This window comes from Drosophila persimilis, unplaced genomic scaffold (genome assembly GCF_003286085.1).
Source record: "Drosophila persimilis strain 14011-0111.01,24,50 unplaced genomic scaffold, DperRS2 tig00000520-arrow-pilon, whole genome shotgun sequence".
NCBI classification, from domain to species: Eukaryota; Metazoa; Arthropoda; class Insecta; order Diptera; family Drosophilidae; genus Drosophila; species Drosophila persimilis.
Window position 1 is genome coordinate 4,332,591 of NW_020825317.1, and position 21,559 is coordinate 4,354,149.

At 47.9% G+C, this 21,559-nt stretch overlaps 4 protein-coding genes across 4 annotated transcripts; all 4 read left to right on the forward strand.

The window, feature by feature from the left end:
• The first annotated feature begins 4,714 nt into the window (after positions 1–4,714).
• On the forward strand, positions 4,715–7,442 carry LOC6596675 (bromodomain-containing protein 4B). The gene is made up of 2 exons (XM_026990123.1): positions 4,715–4,925; positions 5,022–7,442. Exons 1-2 carry the CDS (start codon positions 4,715–4,717, stop codon positions 7,241–7,243), a joined length of 2,433 nt encoding a protein of 810 aa, XP_026845924.1. The 3' UTR covers positions 7,244–7,442.
• Positions 7,443–9,402: 1,960 nt separating this feature from the next.
• On the forward strand, positions 9,403–11,012 carry LOC6596674 (sex-determining region Y protein). The gene is made up of 2 exons (XM_002021941.2): positions 9,403–9,429; positions 9,499–11,012. The coding sequence occupies exons 1-2, from the start codon at positions 9,415–9,417 to the stop codon at positions 10,816–10,818; spliced, it is 1,335 nt and encodes a 444-aa protein (XP_002021977.2). The 5' UTR covers positions 9,403–9,414; the 3' UTR covers positions 10,819–11,012.
• Positions 11,013–12,679: 1,667 nt separating this feature from the next.
• On the forward strand, positions 12,680–13,162 carry LOC113566102. The gene has a single exon (XM_026990155.1). The coding sequence runs from the start codon at positions 12,680–12,682 to the stop codon at positions 13,160–13,162; it is 483 nt and encodes a 160-aa protein (XP_026845956.1).
• A 2,452-nt stretch (positions 13,163–15,614) lies between these two features.
• Positions 15,615–17,267, forward strand: LOC6596673 (hornerin). Its single transcript, XM_002021940.2, has one exon. The coding sequence runs from the start codon at positions 15,667–15,669 to the stop codon at positions 17,236–17,238; it is 1,572 nt and encodes a 523-aa protein (XP_002021976.1). The 5' UTR covers positions 15,615–15,666; the 3' UTR covers positions 17,239–17,267.
• Positions 17,268–21,559: the final 4,292 nt, after the last annotated feature.

Sequence of the window (21,559 nt, forward strand, 5' to 3'; positions counted from 1 at the left end):
TTTGCGAGCAACACCAAACAGGGCGCTGGGGGCTGCTTCCACCGATGGGAGGGGGAGTGCTGCAAGTAGTCACGGAAGTCACGCACGAAACCCATAAAAATAGCCAGCTAGCATCGATTGCAGCTGGCGAAATGAAACTCCAAATAACTCGAGTGCTAAATGCCAATCATTACGAGTATTTGGTTGCACTCGTAATCGAAAACACGCAAAACACCTAAATCACGATCAAAATATACAATAGGAAATGTACTGCTGAACCATTCGGAATGGGTGGGGAAGACGGTTTTAAAATAGATCTTGAGGATCAACACAGATCCATCATGCACTTTAAGAGTGGGTTTAATGGGAAGGTAGTTGTTGTATATCAAACTGATTGAAGTAAGGGAAGCCTGTGATCAAAGATCTGAACTTGGAAAGGTCCTTTTTCTGATCTACTGATGATCTTATCTTCCAGTCTCTGGTCTTACATGGTCACGTTGATCTATTACGATTAAGAAACTGGTTCAGAACTAAAAAAAAACTATCTATTTACTGATATTTCTGGCCGAGTTAGTTGTACTCTTACTTCCGGAAAATCTGTCAATCGTCAATGTTCAATAAGCCTCTGAGGCTAAACTTTCATTCCTTCTTCATAAGAGAAACATTCTGATCGCTATCCTACATCTTCCCTTGATCACTCTTCAAAGTGTCTGTTCCGCTCCTCTAACTCCTCTCCCTAACTCCTCTCTTTATCCTCCAGTGATCTAGTGATCTAATATATTGCAATTGCAGTTCCAGAAATAACTACAACTCCCAATGACTTTCACATAGTTTCCGACAAATTGGTGGCGTTTTTTCCTTGCCACATCGGGTTGCAAAATTGCGGCCAAACGCTGTTTACGTAAAGATCCCCATCGACAGCAGCAGCAGGTATGGCCGCGAACAATTAGCATAATCAGCTGCCGCTATGGATGGTAAATTGTGCCAATTTCTATAATTTTGAAATGCGGCAGCGTCTCTTTCCACTTTCCACTCAAATTAAAAAAGAGGCTGAAGAGTGGAGAAGGGTATGGGTAGTGGAGAGCCACAAAATACTATGCCACTTCCGTAATCTTTGGTCGAGAGATTCCCCTATCGCATTCCCCATTTGCATACTCTGGTCTTCCTGCCCATCGACTGATGGGCTGATGTCTGATCTGCGGCTTCCCGGACAGCTGGTTGTCCGCTTCTTGGAGCTCTGCCCAGGCCGGGCCCCGCCCTGGATGGTGGAAATCGAAAGTTTCTGGTTGTCATTGCTGTCACGGATTGCCGGGGGCCGGGAAGTCTGCCAAGACCCCACCTCTGGCACCACAGCCCCATCTTATTCAATCTGATTCAAGTGATGAAAAACTTTCAATTGGGATCGACTGCCGCTTCCCAGCTGGAGCGGTGCTTCCTTCTAATGAATCACTGACATTTCCGCTCGACTTCCAGAGATCCAGAAAAAACCGCAACCGAAATGAAAAACTCTCGTTATGATCTGAACGACCTCCCCCAACAATGGACCCATAAACCAACCAAGCAACTGCAAGAAATTAATAAGCTTAAGAGTTGCCAGAGATGGTGTCGGAGAGCCGGTGTCTCCTCTCAGCCACAAAACGTAATATTTCAAACATTTTCCAAAGCGTTGTAGCTACCGCCACAGTGGTACGAGTATTGGAGAAATCTTTATGAATTTGAAAATTTTCCAATAGTATATACATATGTATTTGTGTGTTCCAAGAGCTGTGCAGCATTCATTCTCTAAGAAGAAAAAACACCTTTCTTGATCTTAGATATGGAAGAAACTTTTTCTTTCAATATATACATATTTTCCACCTCATCATAATAGTCATCCAAGCCAGCCAAACCATCACTGACATGGCCTTTGGCCTTAAACTTGTCCCATCCAGACGCTTTCTTTAGCAGCTGCCCGACCCAACCAGACATGAATCGAATGAATGAAAGAGCAGTCTCCGTTTTTAGACTTAACCTGTGGATCTCTGGCCCCACTGTTCAGGTGGCCTACGTCATCGTTTGCTGGCCGTTTATCGATTGCGCTAGCTGTTGTCTGTTGGACGTCTGTCTTGCACTTTTTCTGCCGCTGCCGCTGCCGCTGTCGCTGTCGCTGCCTCTGTTGCTGGCGTTGCCATTGGATTTGTGGTGGCTGCAGCTTTTGGCCACATAACGGGGCATGGATCGCAATCGCATTCGCATTCGGTTGTTGGCCAGGTTGTTGATCTTCACAAACACAAACACAAACACAAACAAACACACACACATGTGGACGGGGGGGAGGGAGACCGCCGCCAGCTTTTCGCTTTGTTTCGCTTTTGATTATTACGGCCATTATCGCTGGCGTTAAGTGTGGCAAGTGTTTCGGTGTTCGTTTCGCTTTTTGTTTGCATGCTTCTCCCACCAGAATATTAAAATATAAATCATACGCCCTGTGGGGCACGTAAAATGAATTTCATGGCAATTCGTGAGCCAAAAAGCCCAGAGCCAAGCTCTCAAAAACCAATCAATCGGCAGCACCACCCTCTATTCCCAGCGATCGCTTTCGATCCTTCTGGCTTATGTCTAAGGTCTCGTAATCTTGAAATTGGAATCAACATTGTTGCCTGGTATTTTCTATGGCTGCAACTGCAACATTTGATGGAAAATCATCATAAATCTTGCAGCCACTCTCTGCCTCACTCCTTGTTAATTATTATGCACTGAATCAGTGACCATGAAGACAAACACTTGGCCAGCCACCCATCCACCCATCTATCCCATGCGCCTGCCATGCGGCTGCTGCGCATGCGGTTTCATGCGGTTGAGGCACCTCTTTTGGAATACAGTCTCTCGGAAACAGCTTGAGGGGAAAACCCAGGAATATTTCACTTGTACGAGACCAAACTAATTGAGGACCAAGCATCCTGATGAAGGGCTACATCAAGTGGAGCCATGACATTGCTTGACAGATAACCGATATCCAAAGATATCATCCTCTGGAGTGGAGTGGGTAAGCCGCTCCCTGATCGATTAGCTGTCGCTTAGACCAATAAATGCCTTTGCTGGCGAGGATTTTACAAGTCAATTACAGGTATTAAAACCGTTTCGAGCCCCAAACATTTCATTGAACTGTTTGTCTGTCTATTTGGCTTATGGCTTAATTGGCCATCAAAGTCGCAACTGAAGCCGAGAAACCAGTTCTACCGTTTTCCCGTTGTGTGGAAGAGCAAAGAGTAGTCCATGATCTCAGAGTCGAGGTTCGGGAATCGGGGATCGGGGATCGGGAGGGTCATTATGGGTGTACATATCACGCATACGCCAGTGCGTTTTCGTCGATTGCCTCGTTACAATTTTTACAATTTGAATTGTCATCGAAAGTTAATCTCTGTGCACTTTTCTCTCTCTTTGTCTCTCTCGCTCTCTCTCTCCTTTTCTCTCTCCGTATGTTTGTGCTTTTTTCTTTGGCCTGCACATTCGCATAAATTTTCCGCTGCAACGGTCTGCATCATTATAAAAGCCGCACTGCGCCAGCGTGCCGCAAACACTTGCACCACAGACCCAACCGCGTTCGCACCAAACGTCTGCGATTAGAGCGCGTCAGCATCGTCATCCACGGACTAGTCCTCAGCTCATCCTCATCCAGAAGTGCTCCACAATCAGAATGGACAGTGCTCCATTCAATCGCAGCCGCGGCCTGCTGTGCCTCTATCTGCTGTTACTCGTAAGTAATCCTCAAGGCAGACCCATCCCCGAAATCCGGCGCAAGGAGTGCTTTTTGTTCTTGTGAAACGTGATTCCTAGAACGGATAAATGAAAATGTGAAATGTATTTTGGCCGTTATATAGTGCCCTGCCGGGAACATGCAACATTTCGTTCGGTTTGTCTCCAAGAAATCCTGCAGAAAGTCCTGTTAAATAAAGTGTTTCGAGTGGTTCTATCATCATAAACAGATACTGTTCCTTCAAAGTGGATAACTGTACTATATTTTCAAGACCCAATAAGATCTCTAAAGTAACCATTGGACACACAAAGGAGACCGGAAAACATTGGTTGAAGGATATTTACTCCCAAATGGTTAGCAGATTCTCCATTCAACCCACAAATCGATTCAGAGCTTGATTTGAAACCATTTGCATAGAGGATTTTGATCTGGTTCTATGGGTCCGACAGACATTAAATGAAATTAACTCAGACATTGGATCGATGATCTTATTTTTGTGTATGGTTTTATGTTTTCTATTTATCAGTGTACCCATATTTGGATATTGATATTAATTCACACAGCGATCCACAACGATCCACAGCACATACTATAAACAATTGCGTGCCGCAATCACTTCATGCCACAAAATGTTTCACTCACCCCTCTGCCCGCCCCTCTGCCACAACATCTCCATTTTCCATCCACCATCCTCCATTGAATCGACCAACGATCTTTGGGCCATTGAACCTAAGAGAGCGAGAGCAATCATTTAGAAATTGCAATCACCCTGTTGTTACACCACCCCCCCTCTTTGTCTCTTTGCCTCCTTTCCGTCTTTCCCTCCCTACCCCTCCATGATCGACAAAAGCGAAAGTAAATACGCTAAAAATATAGTAGACTTAATTAGTTTAATTGGAAAATGAGTGTATACACAACAAATTGGAGCACTTTTCCGATGCATTTCGATGACAATTTGCCGTGAAATTGATCAGCCCCTTTTGCACCTCTCCCTTGCAGATGTCAACACTGTGTAGCGCTGTGTCCGTCACCACAGGAACTTCGGGGCACAGCCACAGCCGCCGCCGCTCCGGAGGAGGAGGTGGAGGGGGTCTGACCCTGGTGGAGGACTCTGTGCCGGATCAGCTGGCCCTCGCAGGACGCACCCACACCAGGCGAGGGTCCAGCCATTCAGTGCTCCACAGCAGATCCAAAGAGACGCCCAACAAAGGTGAGTGCCAGAGAGAGGCGCGAAAAACAGATTTCAATTAAAGGCCGCTGCAGCACTGAAACCAAAAACACCTGAAACCCTCTCCCCCTTTCCCAGATTATGCCTACGGACAGGTGGAACTGAATCTGGTGCGACCCGAACCTGAGACTCTGTATCCCAGCAGTCTGAGCACGACCACAGCGGCAGTTGCAAGTGGAATTCGGGTGGGTTCTGGGCCATCAGCAGCAGCATCCGCAGCAGCAGCAGCAGCAGCAGCTTCGATGAACCATCAGGATACGATCACGCTGGAGGATTCGCAGAGTGCCGCCGAGTATGTGGCCAATGCTATTAAGCTGGCCTACAAACAGCCACAGATACAGATCCAGCAGCCACAGCCACAGATCCTAACGCAATCGCAGGCGGCCCCAAAGGAGCCCAAGGCTTCATCAGAGCAGCCGCAGAGGGATGTGGAACGGGAACGAGAACTCCTGGAGCTGCACTTGCAGAAGGAGCTTCAGGCGCAGCAGGCTCCCGCTCCAGTGTACGAGAAGGAGCCCGTGACCCGCAGCTACGAGCTCTACGAACAGGGAGATCCGTCGATCCAGTCCCAGCCCCAAACGGGGGAGATCGAGCGGCAGTATCGCACAAAATACTACAACTATGTTCCGTATCCGCCGCCGCAGCTGTACCGCAACCTCGAAGCGGAAGCCGAGGAGAAGGTGCGGGTGTCCGCCTCCACGGAGATACCCAAGTCGGAGATCATGAAGCAAATCGAGAAGTCGGTGATCAAGTACATGAAAGAGCTGGAGGCAGAGGGCAAGATTCTGAGCACGCCCCAGGAGCAGCCGCAGTCGATGCCACCGCCGCTCATCAAAACTTACTACAAGCCGGCATCCGCCTCCATTTCTGTGTCCTCGGCGGCTCCATCCTCCTCCTCAGCAACCTCTGCGTCCTCGTCGATCTCCTCGATTTCCGATGAGAAGCGCTACAGCAGCAGCACGGTGAGACCGAAGTACACTCCGCCGCCGGGACAGGGTCGCCAGCAATCGTCGTCTTACCACCAACATCATCCCTCTGGCGGTCAGGTGGCGGCGCACCACCATCATCAGCAACAGCACCAGACCAAGGCTCATCCCCATCTCCACTCGAGCTCCCACTCCCAGTCGCACTCCCAGCCCCAGTCCCAGTCTCAGTCCCACTCCCCGTCGCACTCGCAGCCACAGTCGCACTCCCACGCCCAGTCAAAGCCCCAAGTGCAGCACTTCCAGTCCGAGACGGAGACCGCCTACCAAGCGCCCGATCTACCCGTAGACGAGCTCAGTCCCAATGTCGAGTTCATCTACAAGATCAAGACGCGGGCACCGCTTCAGACGGCCACCGTGAAAACGGTCTCCAAGCCGTACACGCTGCCCCTGAAGAGCACGGAGCACTTTGACCATGGCGCTGCCCTCAAGAATATCGAAGAGTTCGATCTGTCCCATGTGGTCAGTGGGTCCGAGCGGGAAAGGGAGCGGGAACGTGAGCGGGAGCGTGAGACGGGGGAAGACCAACAGCTGCAACACCACCATCAGCATACCCGGGGATCCGGCGGGAAGCCCCACAAGCTGTATTTCAACTCTGAGATCTACCACGACATTAACTCGCTGCCGTTTAAAGGCGAAAAAGTGCGACACGACCCAGAAGCGGAGCGGGCGATCCACGAGTACCGTCAAAAGCTAAAGTCGGCCGCCGGAGACCTCCATCCGGACTACAAGGGCTACACGGGCTACTTTGCTGAGCCGGATCCGGAGTCAGAGCGCGAGGAACGGGAGCAGGCCAAGCTCCAGCTGCAGCTTCAGTCCCAGGAGGACGGTTACCCCATAGTCAATCCCTATCCCTATCTGCTTAAGAAGGAGCCGCTGGGGTCCAAGTACGAGGAGGAGCATGAACCCTGGCCAGAGCAGCCGCTCCGACTGGTCCACACACACGGCCACCCACTCGGCCACAGCCACGCCCACGCCCATGCCCATGCACATGGCAAGGGCCAGCACAAAGGGCAGGGCCAGGGTCAGGGTCAGGTTGGTGGGATCAACACCAGCCTTGAGTACGACAGCTACAGCCCTAAGTTCAACAATAATCCCGAGGGCTACGGCTACCAGCACACGTACAAGGGCTCCTCTGGAGGGACGCTGCCCGCCGGTGGCAAGCGTGGCAAGCGGGGCGGCAGCGGAGCCGGCTCCAGCGGCGGCGGTGGCAATGTCCACCCGATTCCGGGCAAGAAGCAGCTGCGGACGAGCGCCGCCAGTGCGGGTGGCGATCTGGAGGCCAGCCTCGCCCTGAGGCCCCCACCCAAAAAGTAGTTCGCCCCCAGTCCCCCCTCTCATAGCTGATTTTATGCAACATTTTGTTGATTGTTGAATGTATTTTTTTTGTTAGTTACTCTAAGTATTTTATGATTATTTATTTTACGGCCAGCTGCCCAGACCCGGGACCCAAAACCGGTGCTTGTCAGCATACTAGAAAAGCGCAAACAAATTACCCAGTAATAAACAAATACTAAATGCGAAATTGGAAAGTGTTTTCCCTGCACAGTAAGGAAGGTTAGCCGGAAAAATCAGCAGATTTTCGAATTTAAGGGGCTCCAATGTACGCTTCAACTTCGGATTGTCAGCTCTGTTCAACGATGAATGCAAAACCAAAGTTTCTCTAGCAGATCATTTATGACGCGTTCAAACGGGACTGGATTATTAGGACAATATAGCCATTGTATCGACACAAATACAAAATCTTATAAAAGGCTATACAATTCTCTTTGCAACCCATCAAATGTTTGAGATATCAGAGCTGCAAGTGCCGATTGAATATTATGAAAGTGCTCAGTACTCAATTTTGTGAGTACGTATATTTGCCTAATCGAAGAATGAGGATGTGAACTATCCATGCACTGTCGCACAGTAATAACTATTGGATTGAGATCGAATGATCGATCCGTCCGTCGCGGTCACAAAAAACAACAATTTTTGGACGAAATGCAAATAAACCTCCACTCTTCCAATGGTATGGTTTGATTCTCGTTCTCAGATCTTATGTTCGTGCAGAACGTCCACTGCATCGTTCCGTTCGATGCTTTGGTGGCTGGGAACCCAATTGATCCGCACTGACTTTGTCGTGCTTAGGGTGTCTATTGCTTCCCTGCTCGCCAAGACACTTCTGGAACTTACCGTGGACGATCTGTCAACGAATAAGTTAGTCTCATCGTGTGCTCGATTCGTTAGATGAGCAACCTCCTGAACTTTCCTGGTGGCAAAAACTTCCACTGGATTCGTAGTCGATCTTTTACCAGATCGCAGCGGCGCAGCGGCAGAGACACCGACAGAGATTTCATACTTTGAATCAGCTGTGCGTGTTCGTGTGCCAACCAACCATCATTGCCTTTCAGATTAGATTGGTCTGGAAGCATAAGGGAATACGACCATTACTCATCATCAATTACGAGAACAATCGCTAAAACTAACGCAAAAATAATGCGAGTAATATAGATGCAACAACTTTACTTATATAGACATTTCCATCAAAAGCCTCATAAGTAATTATAAATAAATAAAATAAACTCAATGCTTTTCCGCTTCCAGTAAAAATTGATTTATCATAATTTCGGCTCGTGATTTCCTCTTATAAGTCTTTCCCTCCAGAGACTTTTTCAGTTTTAACAAATAATTTTTTTTGTCTTTGATTTTGTTATAGGAGGTTTTCGTAAGAGATTGATTTCCAGTCTTTTTACCCTTTTGTACTTAGATAATTTTAGAGACTTTGAATTCATATTTTTACTCCCAACACGATGTATGGACGGTCGATCAATTCCATCGATATTATCGATAGTGCCATCGATGGCCTTGCGCGGAAATATCCATAAAAATACCGCCTTGCCCACTTTCTGCCAGTGCTGCCCATGCGCCCAGTGGCCCAGTGGGCCCATCAATCGGCATTGAATCTGATTTCCCTTTTGCTTCATGATTCGCGTTTTGTTTTGCTCGGTGTTTCGCGCTCATATCATATCTGTGCGTATGTGTTTGTGTGTGGAATAGTAAAATATTTTTGCGTACAATTATGAGATGACCGCCTACGACCACCGCAGATTCCAGCTTCAGCCTCGTCGAAAAGTAAAAGTCCAGGCCCCTCAACCATTCCCGAATTTGTACTCAATTTCATATCTACGCCACATTTCCGTATCAGAATGCACTTCTAGATAAAGATGGAATAACTAATTGGCACATCTGTAAGTAAGCTGTTGCTAGCTTTAGATATTACGTGAGAAACTGGCAGCTATCGGCACAAACAGCATTCATCATCCCACAATTGTACTCTTTTTTTTGGTGTACTCGAATTTTGGCCAACGCTCACGCGCTGATTTGACAAGAGATCGTTTGAATTGATGTCGGACCTAGACCTACTCGTAGTAATGCTATAAAACGTATTTGGCGTGACTCGGCTTTGCCATTGCTCGCTCGCCACTCGACCAGCCGCCCCAAAGATGAAGCTCCGCGTGGTAAGTGCAACGCTTTGATCCTGCATCGTTTTGGCTCCTCCTACAGCTTCTCTTGTGGTCTTGTTGCAGTTCCTCCTTCTCAGCGCCGCACTTGCAGCGACCACTGTCCAGGCCGTCGTCCAGCCGGGCAGGAATCAGCAGCTGTTCAACCACAACCGGAACGGATACCGCTACAACGGACCCGCCCACAAGTACCTGCCCGCCCAGGGGCCGCCCAGCACTGAAGCGGGCATCATCACTGGGCCCTGGCAATCTCATGGATCTCACGGCAATCAAATTCCACAATCCCTGGAGCACTCTCATGGGGCCAATCATCAACAGCAGCATGGCTACAACGGTCCCTACAACAACCAGTACTACGGGGGACACGAGCAGCATCGACAAGAAGAGCACTCCTGGAAGCAGAAGCAACAGTTTGGACAACAGCAAAATCACCAACAGATAGGTGAGCCCTGGCAGTCATCTCAGGGACTTGGACAGGATCAAGGCTTCCAGCAGCACCAGGAGCAGCAGTACCACCAGCAGCAGTCCCAATCACATCATCACCAAGGCCACCAAGAAGTGGAATACGCTCCCGAGCAGCATGGCAGGCCGGGACAACATCATCAACAAGGCCTTCTCCAGCAGGAGCCACATGATCAGAGAGCTGAATCCTGGCAACCATCTCATGAGCAAGGCTTTCAGCATGAGCAACATCGTGAAGGGCAACATCAGCAGCAGCCACACCATCAGCAAGAGCACCACGATCAACAGGAGCAACAGCAGGGCGTCCATTGGCAGCCATCCGATTTGGCCCAAAATTCTGATAGATTTCCTTCGGCTCTCGCACATGCCACCAGCCATAAAACTGTTGCTGCTCCTGCCCGCGATATCAAGCTTGTTCCAGCTTATACTCTTTCTAGTTATTCGGACCAAGATCGCTTCATTGGATTGGATGCTCTCGACACTCGCCTACTGAGCCAATCCCTGCCAGAGGCCTACCAGCGGGTTCCTTTCAACACTGTCCAGCCCTCCAGCCACCAGCCACTTGGCCAGGTCCAAGGTCAGCGGCATGAGGAGCTGTTGGGGGGCTCTCCCCGGCAACAGGAGAGTCAGGGCTATGTTCAGATGCAATCGCACTCCTACGAGCTGCCTTCGTCCCATACCATGCAGCGGGAGTGGCCCCAGCAGCTGCAGCAGCAACAGCAGTCTCATAGCTCAGGAAATCGTCAGTACTCGGAAAGTGCCTTTGCTTTCTCCTCCAACCAATCCCCAGGTTCCAGCAGCCACTCGTCTAACCCAGCCGTTCACCCCTCGAACCCATCCATTCACTCTTCGAATCCGTCCTACTCCTTCCAGAACTCCTTGAGCCATCCCAGCCGCGAGTTCCAGCCGCCCTACTATAGATAGTCCTCATCCTTCATCCCCTGACGACTCACTGGGATCCATCGCATGCCATAAGATCCCTAGTCTGAGCATCTTGTTCCATAACTTCCCTGGACTTCTACTTCTGCCTTTCTTAGACCTGAAATGCATTTAGTTTGAACAGGAATTTACCTTTTAACTACCTTTTTTTTTGTACTATTTAATTCAATAAATTATGTCATGAGCAGAATGATGGCGTCACCAAATGGGGGGCTCTGGACCTTGGAGTCTGTTGGCCAAAATGCGAGCATGGCTAATTTGATTACGCGGATTCCCACCGTCAATCCGGATTCTGGCAAACTAATTGCCAGAATTTTGTAATTTGCCCACATTAATGCCAGTGCCTGCTGTTTGCGGCAGCTGCTGTGGCGAATTATGTGGCGATTAGAGATCCAAATTAGAGATGATTCGGTTCTCGGGGGCTTCCGCTGTGGTACGTGTGGTAAAAGAGTGTGCAAAGAGGCGGAAAAGTGAAGGTAAAGCAAACAAAACACCAAGACACCAGACAGACCGGCAGACGCCCACACTGTCCCATAGTTTCGTTGCACCGTTGCAGCAGAAATCATAACAAAAACAGCAGCATTTTTGTGGCACGGCGTCAACTTTCTTTGCAGCTGCAGTAGGAAGCCGCCAAACGCCGGCCGCCAGTAAAGAAAAAATAATGCATTCACAACTCGAAGAGACGCTGCTATACCTTTCCAGAGACTTGTCACGCAAAGGGCATGATATATGTACATATACGTACTTAGATTAAAAGGCTATTTCATGTGTTTTCCATGTATAACACAAGCTTCTTTTGGCTGCAAGATCATCATAGAAACGATCTTCAAGGAACATGAATACAAATGTGGTTCCGAAGGATAACTTTTAAGGGAAGCAATAAAAGGCTAAATCAATCAGAGGCTTCAGATTCACATATGTAGCTGCCATGTGTTGTACCCTTTATACTCTTAATGGTCTTAATGGTTTATCTGTTCAAACATCGGATGACAGTGACGATATCTTATAGCAACAACCAAAAACAGTGTATCTACAGCTTCGGCGTCCTTCGTTACCATCTTTTTTACTGCTACTGCTGCTACCTGGTGCTGTTAATCTTTTTGGCACATTATTCGTTATGTTCATGCTTCGATTTCGATCAAGTCGAGTCATCAAAAATTGAAATGTTGCTGTCCGTGGTGCGAAAGCGGTCGCTGAGGGGCGACAGCGGCACTGGACAGTGGACAGTGGACAGTGGACTGTCAGTGCCAGTGGAGTGCAATACCGGATGACTTTCTTTTAGGTTGCAACTGCAACTGTTGTACGATAAAGGGAAGCACTTCTGCCTGTATTTGTGATACCATTTTCTATGGCATAGATCCCATCTGCCACACCGGCAGCAACAGAGTCACAACAGTGCCACAGTTGTAGGCCCTCATGTGGAAAATTTGGCATTCGAAGGGCAGGGCAAGGCGGTGGATCTCAGTTACATGGATTGTTGATCAAGCCACTCTGAAGGCAACAAATTTGGATGTTGCAACATCATTTGCGCAAACTCAAAGAGCCGAAAAATCATTTAACAAGAATTATGTTTCTGCACGATGAGAGAGAGAGAGAGAGAGAGCGTCATTAACTGGAAATCGATGGGGGGATCGATGCGGGGGAACCTCTGGAAACAGATGAAAAGGGAAAGGGAATGGGAATGGGAATTGGATTCCAAGTTGCGCAACACTGAGGAAGAAGCGGTGCCAGAAAGATATCACTTTTCAGCGGATCCATGGCTATCGGATAACGGTCATTCCGCCCATATATATCCCCTGGGTGTCAGGGCCAGGGCCACCATTCGCCCGGGAGATCGATGGCCAGCATGTCATTGTCATCCCTCATCCTGGCTCTGCTCGGATGCCTACCTCTCTTGCAGGGGCAGCAGCAGCTGCATGCCGTCTACCCTGCCTGGCTGTACTCCATGCCTTGGCGTCCGCTGGTGCCGTCCACTCCACAGCAATCCCCACTCTCGCAGTTGAGTCCCGGCTACACGGGTCCTCAGACCTTTCCTTCTGTGCAGCGGGAGAGGGAGCGGGAGCAGAGGCAGGAGCAGCTACTGGAGCCTGAACAGGAGCTGAAGCAGGGTCTGTTCACGCCACAAATACAGTTCCTGGGCCACACAGGACCGCCTGTTCAGGGAAGGTTCAGCCTGCCCTTCAGGCCCTCTCCCTTTTCGGGCTACACGGATGACGATGACGAGGATCCGGGAGGAGGATCTCTGGAGGAGCCAGCCAGAGAAATAGAAAGAGTTGGACCATTCGTCTACCTGTCCCCTGGCCGTCTGTACAACATATTTAGATCATAGAGTTCCCCATCATTAATCACGAATAAAGAAGTAGAAGCCACCCAAAAGCCACTGTTAGACAATCGATTCGAAAGGTCTTCCCACACAATCCAATCTCTGGCCATGTAATCTCTGGCGATGACTCGCCCACCGAAGGGGCGATGGGAAGATGGCAGGGGGAAGATGGAGAGGCGTCTGGTGGCCGACTTTTACCATGGGCGGATCTGGTCGGATCTATGGCAATTTGTTGCCGCTTTCAAATGCCTCAATTACGACGACGACGAGGGCCCAGACGCACAAGACGCACAAGTCGCAAATCGGCGAAATTATATCTCGATCGACATGGCGGCAGGTGTGACCTTGGTGGTGCGATTGCGCAACGCGCAACAGAAGTGGTAACCCAACTGGTGGTGGGGCGGATGGGGCAGAGACAGAGACAGTGGCAAGGGCAGCGGGTGCCAGGCAATTACATCAACTAAAAGCGCCGCGCAGTGGCACACGACCCGCCACGATGAAACGAAAGAAACGGCACACAAAAAGAGACAAAAGCGCCGCCTAAGAGGCAGAGAAGCTACCAGAAGAATCACACAAAAACCATAGGAGAGTCTGCGGGAGATCGAGGTGCTGAATACTCTTTGGAAATTATTTTATGGGTCTATTTAAGGCACATTTACTTTTCGTACGTTGATCCAAGCAAGTTTTTCCGTATAAAGATATTAAATATGGCTTTTCTGATCTCAGTTAAATAATATTTGAAAGAAGCGGGAACGCTGTTAGCCGCGGCAAGGGCCGCTGCTCACCTCCGCCAGTGGGCGCACACCGCACGATGAAGAGTGTGTGAGAAAGAGAGACGGTGAATGAATAAGCACGTTAAAGGAGGTTGTGTAGCCACAGAAATGTAATTTCTCATATCTTCAATAATTTTTATCTAAGGACCGTTTAATGATGCACCCAGATTCAGTGATGAGCGCCACTGAATTCGTAGAGGGACAAATATGCATCCGGTATAGTGTTTCCGTTCTCGGGAGGACTTCTACGAGTACTAAGCAAAGGGTATTTGTAACCTCGTACACGAGGTTCGACCTGGGCAGAGCGAATATGATCTTTCAGCATGGGGGATATATGTAAGGTATAGGGCAGCCAATCAATTTGGACCCTGGAGTGTGCCACACGGAAGAGTGGTTCCAGAAGCGGGATCGGAGTTTCAGATGGATAAGGAAGTGCCTCATAAGAGCTTAAGAGATATGTATGTACATTCTCTGATCAGTTTGTTTTGTTTATCATTGATATAATTAATTTATCATATTCATTCAAAATGTTTTGGTATTCAAAGATACATATGTATGTATGTATGTACATATGTCTGTACAATAAAGATTTTAATTTGAAATTAATAAGATCTATAACTTCCTTCCGATAGAGGCGTAATCGCAAAGATCCCCTTCCGTTCCGCATACTGTACATCGTATTGCAAAATCGAAAACAAATCTCTTTTAAAATTTGCTTCGCTGAAAACACCAACAATTACAACGGGAGACAAGAGTGGAGAGATAAGAGAGAAGAGTGGATTATGGAGTGTGGATTGAGAAGAGGGAGTGTGGAGAGAGGAGAGTGGCGTTTTGCGGCACAGGTAGTACGAGTAACTGTAAATTAAATGCAATTTGCGCATAAGCCGAGCTGCCTTTCTGGCAAGGGTGTGACAGCTGTGGGAGAGGAGGGACCAGAGCGGCTCACTGGGAACTTGGGAAAACACACACCTTGCCCGTGCAGGGAGGGGTGCAGTGGGGTATAGGGGAGCGAGCCAAAGGGCAGCCCGTGACATGTGATATGAAAAAGTGTCACTTGAACTTGAGTGGCGCTGTCGGGTCTCCGCCAATCCGCACAGTGGTACAAATCACTGAAAATAGTGGAACACATATTTCAAGAGGATAAGCGAAAATGAGTAGTGTAGTACACCCATAGAACAGTAGCAGCACCCCCACTACATCTTCCTACTACAGTAAGCACTCATTATGAATACTATAAGACATTCAAATCAATATCTATCCCACAGTGCGTGCGTCGAGAGTGAGAGTAGATGTGCCCCTCCGGTCCGCCCTCTGCCAGCGGCTGACACAAAGCAGAGCGCAGAAGAAACCAAAGCCGAATTCGAAACCGAAAACATATGTACGTCTGCGTCTGCGTATGCAAAGCAGTCGCAGCCGACAGAGAGTGCGAATGAGAGGAGAGAAGAAACTGTTTTCGCATCGCTGCGCGTCGGCGCAGTTGGCGTCGCAGTTGGCGCTGAGCCGCTGTCCAAGTTGGAGTCGTGGCTGTGGCTGGGGCTTTGGCAGCGGCCGAGGCAGAGCGCGTATAAAAGGGTTGGCCGTCGCAGAGGTCGTCAACATTGCGCTAGCTACTGCTGCGCGCGACACTTGTGGAATACGCGAGAAAGAGATAGAGAGCCAAGTCAAGCCAATCCAAGGATAACTGTTAATTTTTTTTGCAATTTATTTGCTGCTGTTTTTTGTATTGTGCCCGTGAGAATGCAGTTTGGAAGAATCCCGTTAGCTGTGGCTCTGTTCAGCTGCTGCTGCGCATTGCTCGTCAATGCCGACGTCCCCACCGATGCCATCGCTAAGCAGGCCTCTGCCCCATCCGCCACGCCTACCAAACTGAAGCGAGATGCCGGCTTAAGCTTCGGCAGTGGCCTCTACCACGGCCCCTCGCACAAGTACCTGCCTCCCGGTCCATCCCACTCCTCCTCCTACGACTCGGGCTTCGGGTACGCTTCGACTCTGCACGGAAATGGGCTTTCGTCCAACAGCGGCTACGACTTCGGGCATGCGGATACCACTCTGGAGAGCTACGGAGGACACCATTATGGAGGACACTCCTCCCATGGAAGGCCGCACTACATCAGCAGCAGCAGCGGCAGTGGACACCACCATCAGGGGCCCAAGGTAGAGACTTACATTGTGCAGACGAGCGGTGGATCTGCATCCGGACATGGCCATAGCTACCACGGACACGGCCCAAGTCACGGTCACGGCTACGGATACAGTCATGGATACGGACAGGGGCACGGGTCTGGATCAGGATCTGGCTCCGGCTCCGGACTGGGCTACAAGTACTCCTCCCACGGATCCACTGGTGGAGGCGTTGGAGGAGGCTACCTGAATCTTCTGGGAGGCCACAAGCCCAGCAGCACCTATCTGGTAGCCGGTCCAGAGTACTCTCACAGCAGTCATCACGGAGGATCAGGAGCAGGAGCCCGTCCAAGCTACGCAATCTCCTCCCAGCACTCTTCGGCTGGTCACGGCTTCAATCACGGATTCGGTCATGGACTGAGCCATGGACCCAGCCACGGGCATTCTCTGGAGCACGTATCCAACCACGGGCACGCCCTGGAGCACGCCTTGGAGCAGGGTCTGAGCCACGCCCTGAGCCTTAGCCATGGAGGGGCGCAGCTTGGTGGCTATCCCCATCACGCCCCATCAGCCCATCCCGCACTGGAGCATCATCTGGGCGGAGAGGAGACCTCCGGCTACAGCTACGATGCGCCCAGCATTGGCTTTGGCAAATCCCCGCCTCTGAGCAGCTACGGAGTTCCGCTGCTGCCCGGCTATGAGCATCAGCAACACCCACAGCACCCGCTGCCCGATCAAGTGCAGGTCCAGGTGCTAGAAGAGCAGGAGCACAAGGCAGAGCAGGCAGCGGAGGAGCACCAGACGCCCGTTTATGCGTTGGGCCACAAGGGTCTGGGCCACTTTAGCTACACAGCCAACAAGCCACAGGCCCTGCACACCGATGTCCTGTCCAACAGCGGTGGCCACCATCATTCCAATGATATTTCCTTGAACGAGCTGTCCAAGGCGCCCTTCAAGCCAAGCGCCTTCCTGGGGGCTAAGCACGAGCCCAGCTCCGGGTCTGGCTATGACTATGCCACGCCCAGCAATCAGTATCTGCAGCCCCCAACCTCGTCAGGATACGACTACCAGGCCCCCCCGCCCCAGGTGCTGTACGGTGCACCAGGGCACTCGGGGGACTCGGCCACGCCCATATTCGAGCCAGAGGCCACCTACCTGCCGCCCGTGCCCACCCACGGATATCATTAAATTATTAAACTACTTTTAAGAGCTTTAAGCGCAACAATCTATTGTAATTTTTTTTATATCGAAATAATAAAAAAACGAAATGGAAAACGTAAATGCTGCCACGCCCCCTTCCACTCTCTCTTGGATGAGAAGTGGAAGTGCCCTTTCAGGACGGCAGCTGGAAAGCTGGACAGATTCCAGATGCTTAAAATGCAGGGCACATCCAACGGTTCACGATTTCTCGTAGCTCGTTTTCTGATTACGGATTTCGCTTGCTCGAAATTTTTTGAATTGTGATTTGAATTGATGCGAGAAACTATATCAAGAAAAAAAGCAATAATAAAAACTATAGAGAGAAAGGAAAGAAAGGAGAGGAGAGCAGACAGCATAGTGGTGTTTTGTGGGAGTGGAGTGCCATGGCTCTGCAACGCCTGTGGCATGGCCAATTAGCTTGGAAGCCAACGATCCCAGCGATTGCTTGTGGAACTTCTGCTGGTGTTGCATTTACCAACCAGCAGAAGAGAAATTGAGTGGTCCCCATCTAGGTGAGATTTGATGATTGTTGGTTTGATACCCCTAAAAAGGGATCCTTCACACAGTTCGAGGGATCTACCAATCTAATCTGCAAAGAAATCGAGATAATACTTCTGAGAATAGACTTCTATTCAATTAAAAGATGAGACAGAAGACGAAATCTTTCCCCACGATTCCAAATGATGAACCTTATATCGTCAACATAGAGAGAAGAGACGACCTCCATAAGATTATGATTTCATATATTCGTTTAAACGAATAAAGCAAAAATTAGGAACATGATCCAAAGAAGATGAAAGTTTTACCCCCAAAAACTGACCTAATCTAAATTCCAAGCGATATATCCACATACCATTCGTAGTCTGAGAGTTTTTTTGGTGAATTTGGATTCATTAATCAGTATGCCAGACCATACTCTCCCTCCGGAATAATTCGATTAGTGTGTCAGAAAAAAGGGAGAGAACATTCATGGGTCTACTTAAAGATTATCCACTAGTTAGATACTCCAAGTGCAGATCTTTCCACAGAGATTTCTCATTCCACTGTAATCCTCTCTCCATTGGTTGTCTCTGATCATGATGGATGGTCAAAACGCACTTAATCATCCTCTCTCTTGCCGCCAAACTCTGTTGCATAATTCGGCCAACCAGTTGTGGCATTTGATCCTTATGGCATTATCGCTGACCCAGTTCAGAGTCGGAGCTGGAGTTCGGAAAGTGAAAGGATGACAGCTGGAGTGATGGACATGTTGGGAATGATGGGCATGTGCCTGTGCATGTGCATGGGCATGGGTATGGGCATAGGCATAGGGCCCCCACTGCGCTGGTCTTGAGATGAACTTGAGGCTTGGGATAGAGCCATGATTCTGTCTGTCTGGCTTTTTCTGCTATCGGGATGGAGGGGGTGGGGGGTTCTCCCACGTTCATTAGCATAATTGAGCCGCCACATCCGGCCAGATCCGGAAGCGGCCAGAATTCGCTCACTGAGACGTGACTTGGACTGTGACTGTGACTTAAACCAAATGCTCAAGATCTCATAGAGATTTCGTCAGGGTCAAAGCTGCGTGAAAGTTACGCAACTCTGAACTCCAGCCCTCTGCCCCTCTTTCCCACTATGTATTTCTCTTTTGTCATTCTCGTTTTTCTTTCATTGGAATCTTTGCTGTGTTTTCTATATGTTTATGTGTCGACAAATTCATTCAAGCACAAAACAAAAGAAAGGTAAAAGGGCAGGGAGGGAGATCTCTGGCACAATAAATTAGATAAGTTTTTGAAGGCCCTCCCTCCCTCCGCTGGGGATGGCTGTGACAGGTGCAGAGAGAGATGGAGCGTGCTTTATGGCTCTGCTCATTAGCTATCGATAACTGATCGATATCTCCATCGATCAATGTAGATTGCTGCTGGCCAAATTATGTGCGAACTTTGGACAAAAGTTCACCAGGGTTGGATGCCAAGAGGGGGGTCTTACACATTGGCAGAGAAAAAAGTAGCTTGATTTATCGAAGGCTTCAATACCCTTGCTAATAGATAAAGGGATCTAAATAGATCAAATGAGTCCATCACGGAGTATACCAATTTCCAAAGCCATTAAATATAATTTAAAACCTTTCTAACTGGATGAATCTACATACATATATACATACGTATGTATGCACATACATATATGGGAAATCAAGCAGAAACCATATCATACCACGTACAGAGCAGTAAATATCAGAATTTTTGAATACATAACATATTTTTAAATGCATACGAAAGCCATGTGTTCCCAAACATGTGTGGAAAATAATAATACCATCTGACAAAGTGTATTAAAAAGCGTTAAATATTATACCATTTCATCGTTATTGTTGTTCCACCATGCCATGGGTTTTATTATCGCTTTTGTTATTTATGACTTTTACGCCTGATTTTTGTTAATTTTTACCCACACTTCACACTCCACACTCCATAAGGTAGGGATCGGGAACTGGCAGAAATAAAATGAAATGGCTGTGAGGTTGTGGCAGGTTGAGGTTTCTTCGGTATCGGTATTAAAGTGCAGCAGCAGCGGACGACAACGACCATTCACTTTTCATTTCATATCGTTCATGTTGTTATTTCGAATGTGGTAACATTTTGTGTTGTTAAATCATTTCTTGCTTTTTCTCTTTTCCACCATTTCTTCTTGTGGGCAAGTACCACAACGGATGGAAGGGATCACCAGAGGGATCAGCAAAGTTCAAATATAGCCAGGAAGAGAAAGAGGATCCCTATTTCCCCTAGAGAGAGAAAAGAAGGAACAACAACAAGGTGTTCAACTCAAGGAATTTTCCATCGGAAAATCGCCTATTATACTTTAGGACTATCAGAGTGCCAGAAGCATCTCCAGGATATAATATACTCAGTATATTTATAACACCAGGGAGCAAAATGTATAATCTTTTGGTGCAGATAAAAACTAAAAAGTCTTTCCTTCGGTTTCGGCTCTTTAGATCCTAGTAAGTCAGCATTCGAATCAGCTATAGCCAATGATTTCTGAATATTGTTTACAGGAATTTTACAGGTTTTTTTTTTCAGATACACCTTTGTAACCATTTTCATTCGCAATCCAAAATTATTTTAGAGGCTATTGATTTTTTCACATCAACACTTCATCGTTCCTATGGCAGTTAAATATATTACTATATTGATTCTATCTCGACTATTCCGTATGCATGAAACTCTTAATTCTGTTCTTCCAGCAAGCACTTTCACAGACAACTCATGACGCAAAAATTCTATGGCCTGTTCTCCATTCCACACTCAATGCATGGATCACAATTTCAGAGGTGGTGAAATGTATACAAACATATACAAAATCGAAAATCAGTAGTAAAGGGCGGTGACGGCTCACTTTTTCTAGGTTGTTCAGTAAGTTTTTCGGTTCGATAAGAAAAACACAATTTGAAATACACTTTATTATTCAGTATAGTCTCCCTGAACACCTGTTCCAACGATATTCCAATCTATGAATTATGAATTTTGAATACGCTTCCACATTCCACAGCAAATATTTTGATGATCAGTAATACTAAACTTAATATATAATATATTGTACAAATTACATTTATCATTAGCTCGCATACATATGTATATACTGACTGAGTGCCGGCCTTTGCCGCGGCTCAAAACGTTCTCGATGGTTTTTTTGGCCTCTTGGTGCTTCTCTTTCGCTTGGGAAATGGGCCTTTTGGTAACAGTTGGTCAGTTGGTTTTTGCAGATATCAAGTTTATTTGCAAGTGCACCGCCAAAAATAGTCACGAATTTGAGAAAAGTTGTCATCAAATACTGCAAGGGGAGGGAGTTCTTATACCCGATGAGTATAGTTTAGATTTTAGATTTAGATTTGTTTCAGATTTGTGGGGAAAATGAATGTGTGTAACGTCCAGAAGGAAGCGTTTCCGATCCCATAAAGTATATATATTCTCGATCAGCATCAATAGCCAAGTTGATACAGCCAAGTGTGTCTGTCCATCTGTCCGTCCATATGAGCGCTCAGAGACTATAAAAGCTAGAGCAACGACATTTTGTATCCAGACTTCTGTGATATGTCAAAATCTGTGAGAATCTGTGAAAATAATCTGTGCAAAATCATAGAGAATGATTATATCAACCAGATTGCTCAATCTGGATCAGATCGGATCATTATTATAGCCAAAACGAACAAATCAATTTTTGGTCGCTACTCAGCGCCCGACGACACGTTCTGACTGATTTTCTTTCTCTCGAAGGAGGAGGATGTTTCCGGATTACCAATAAATAAGCTTTGTTTAAATGTTAAATCCAA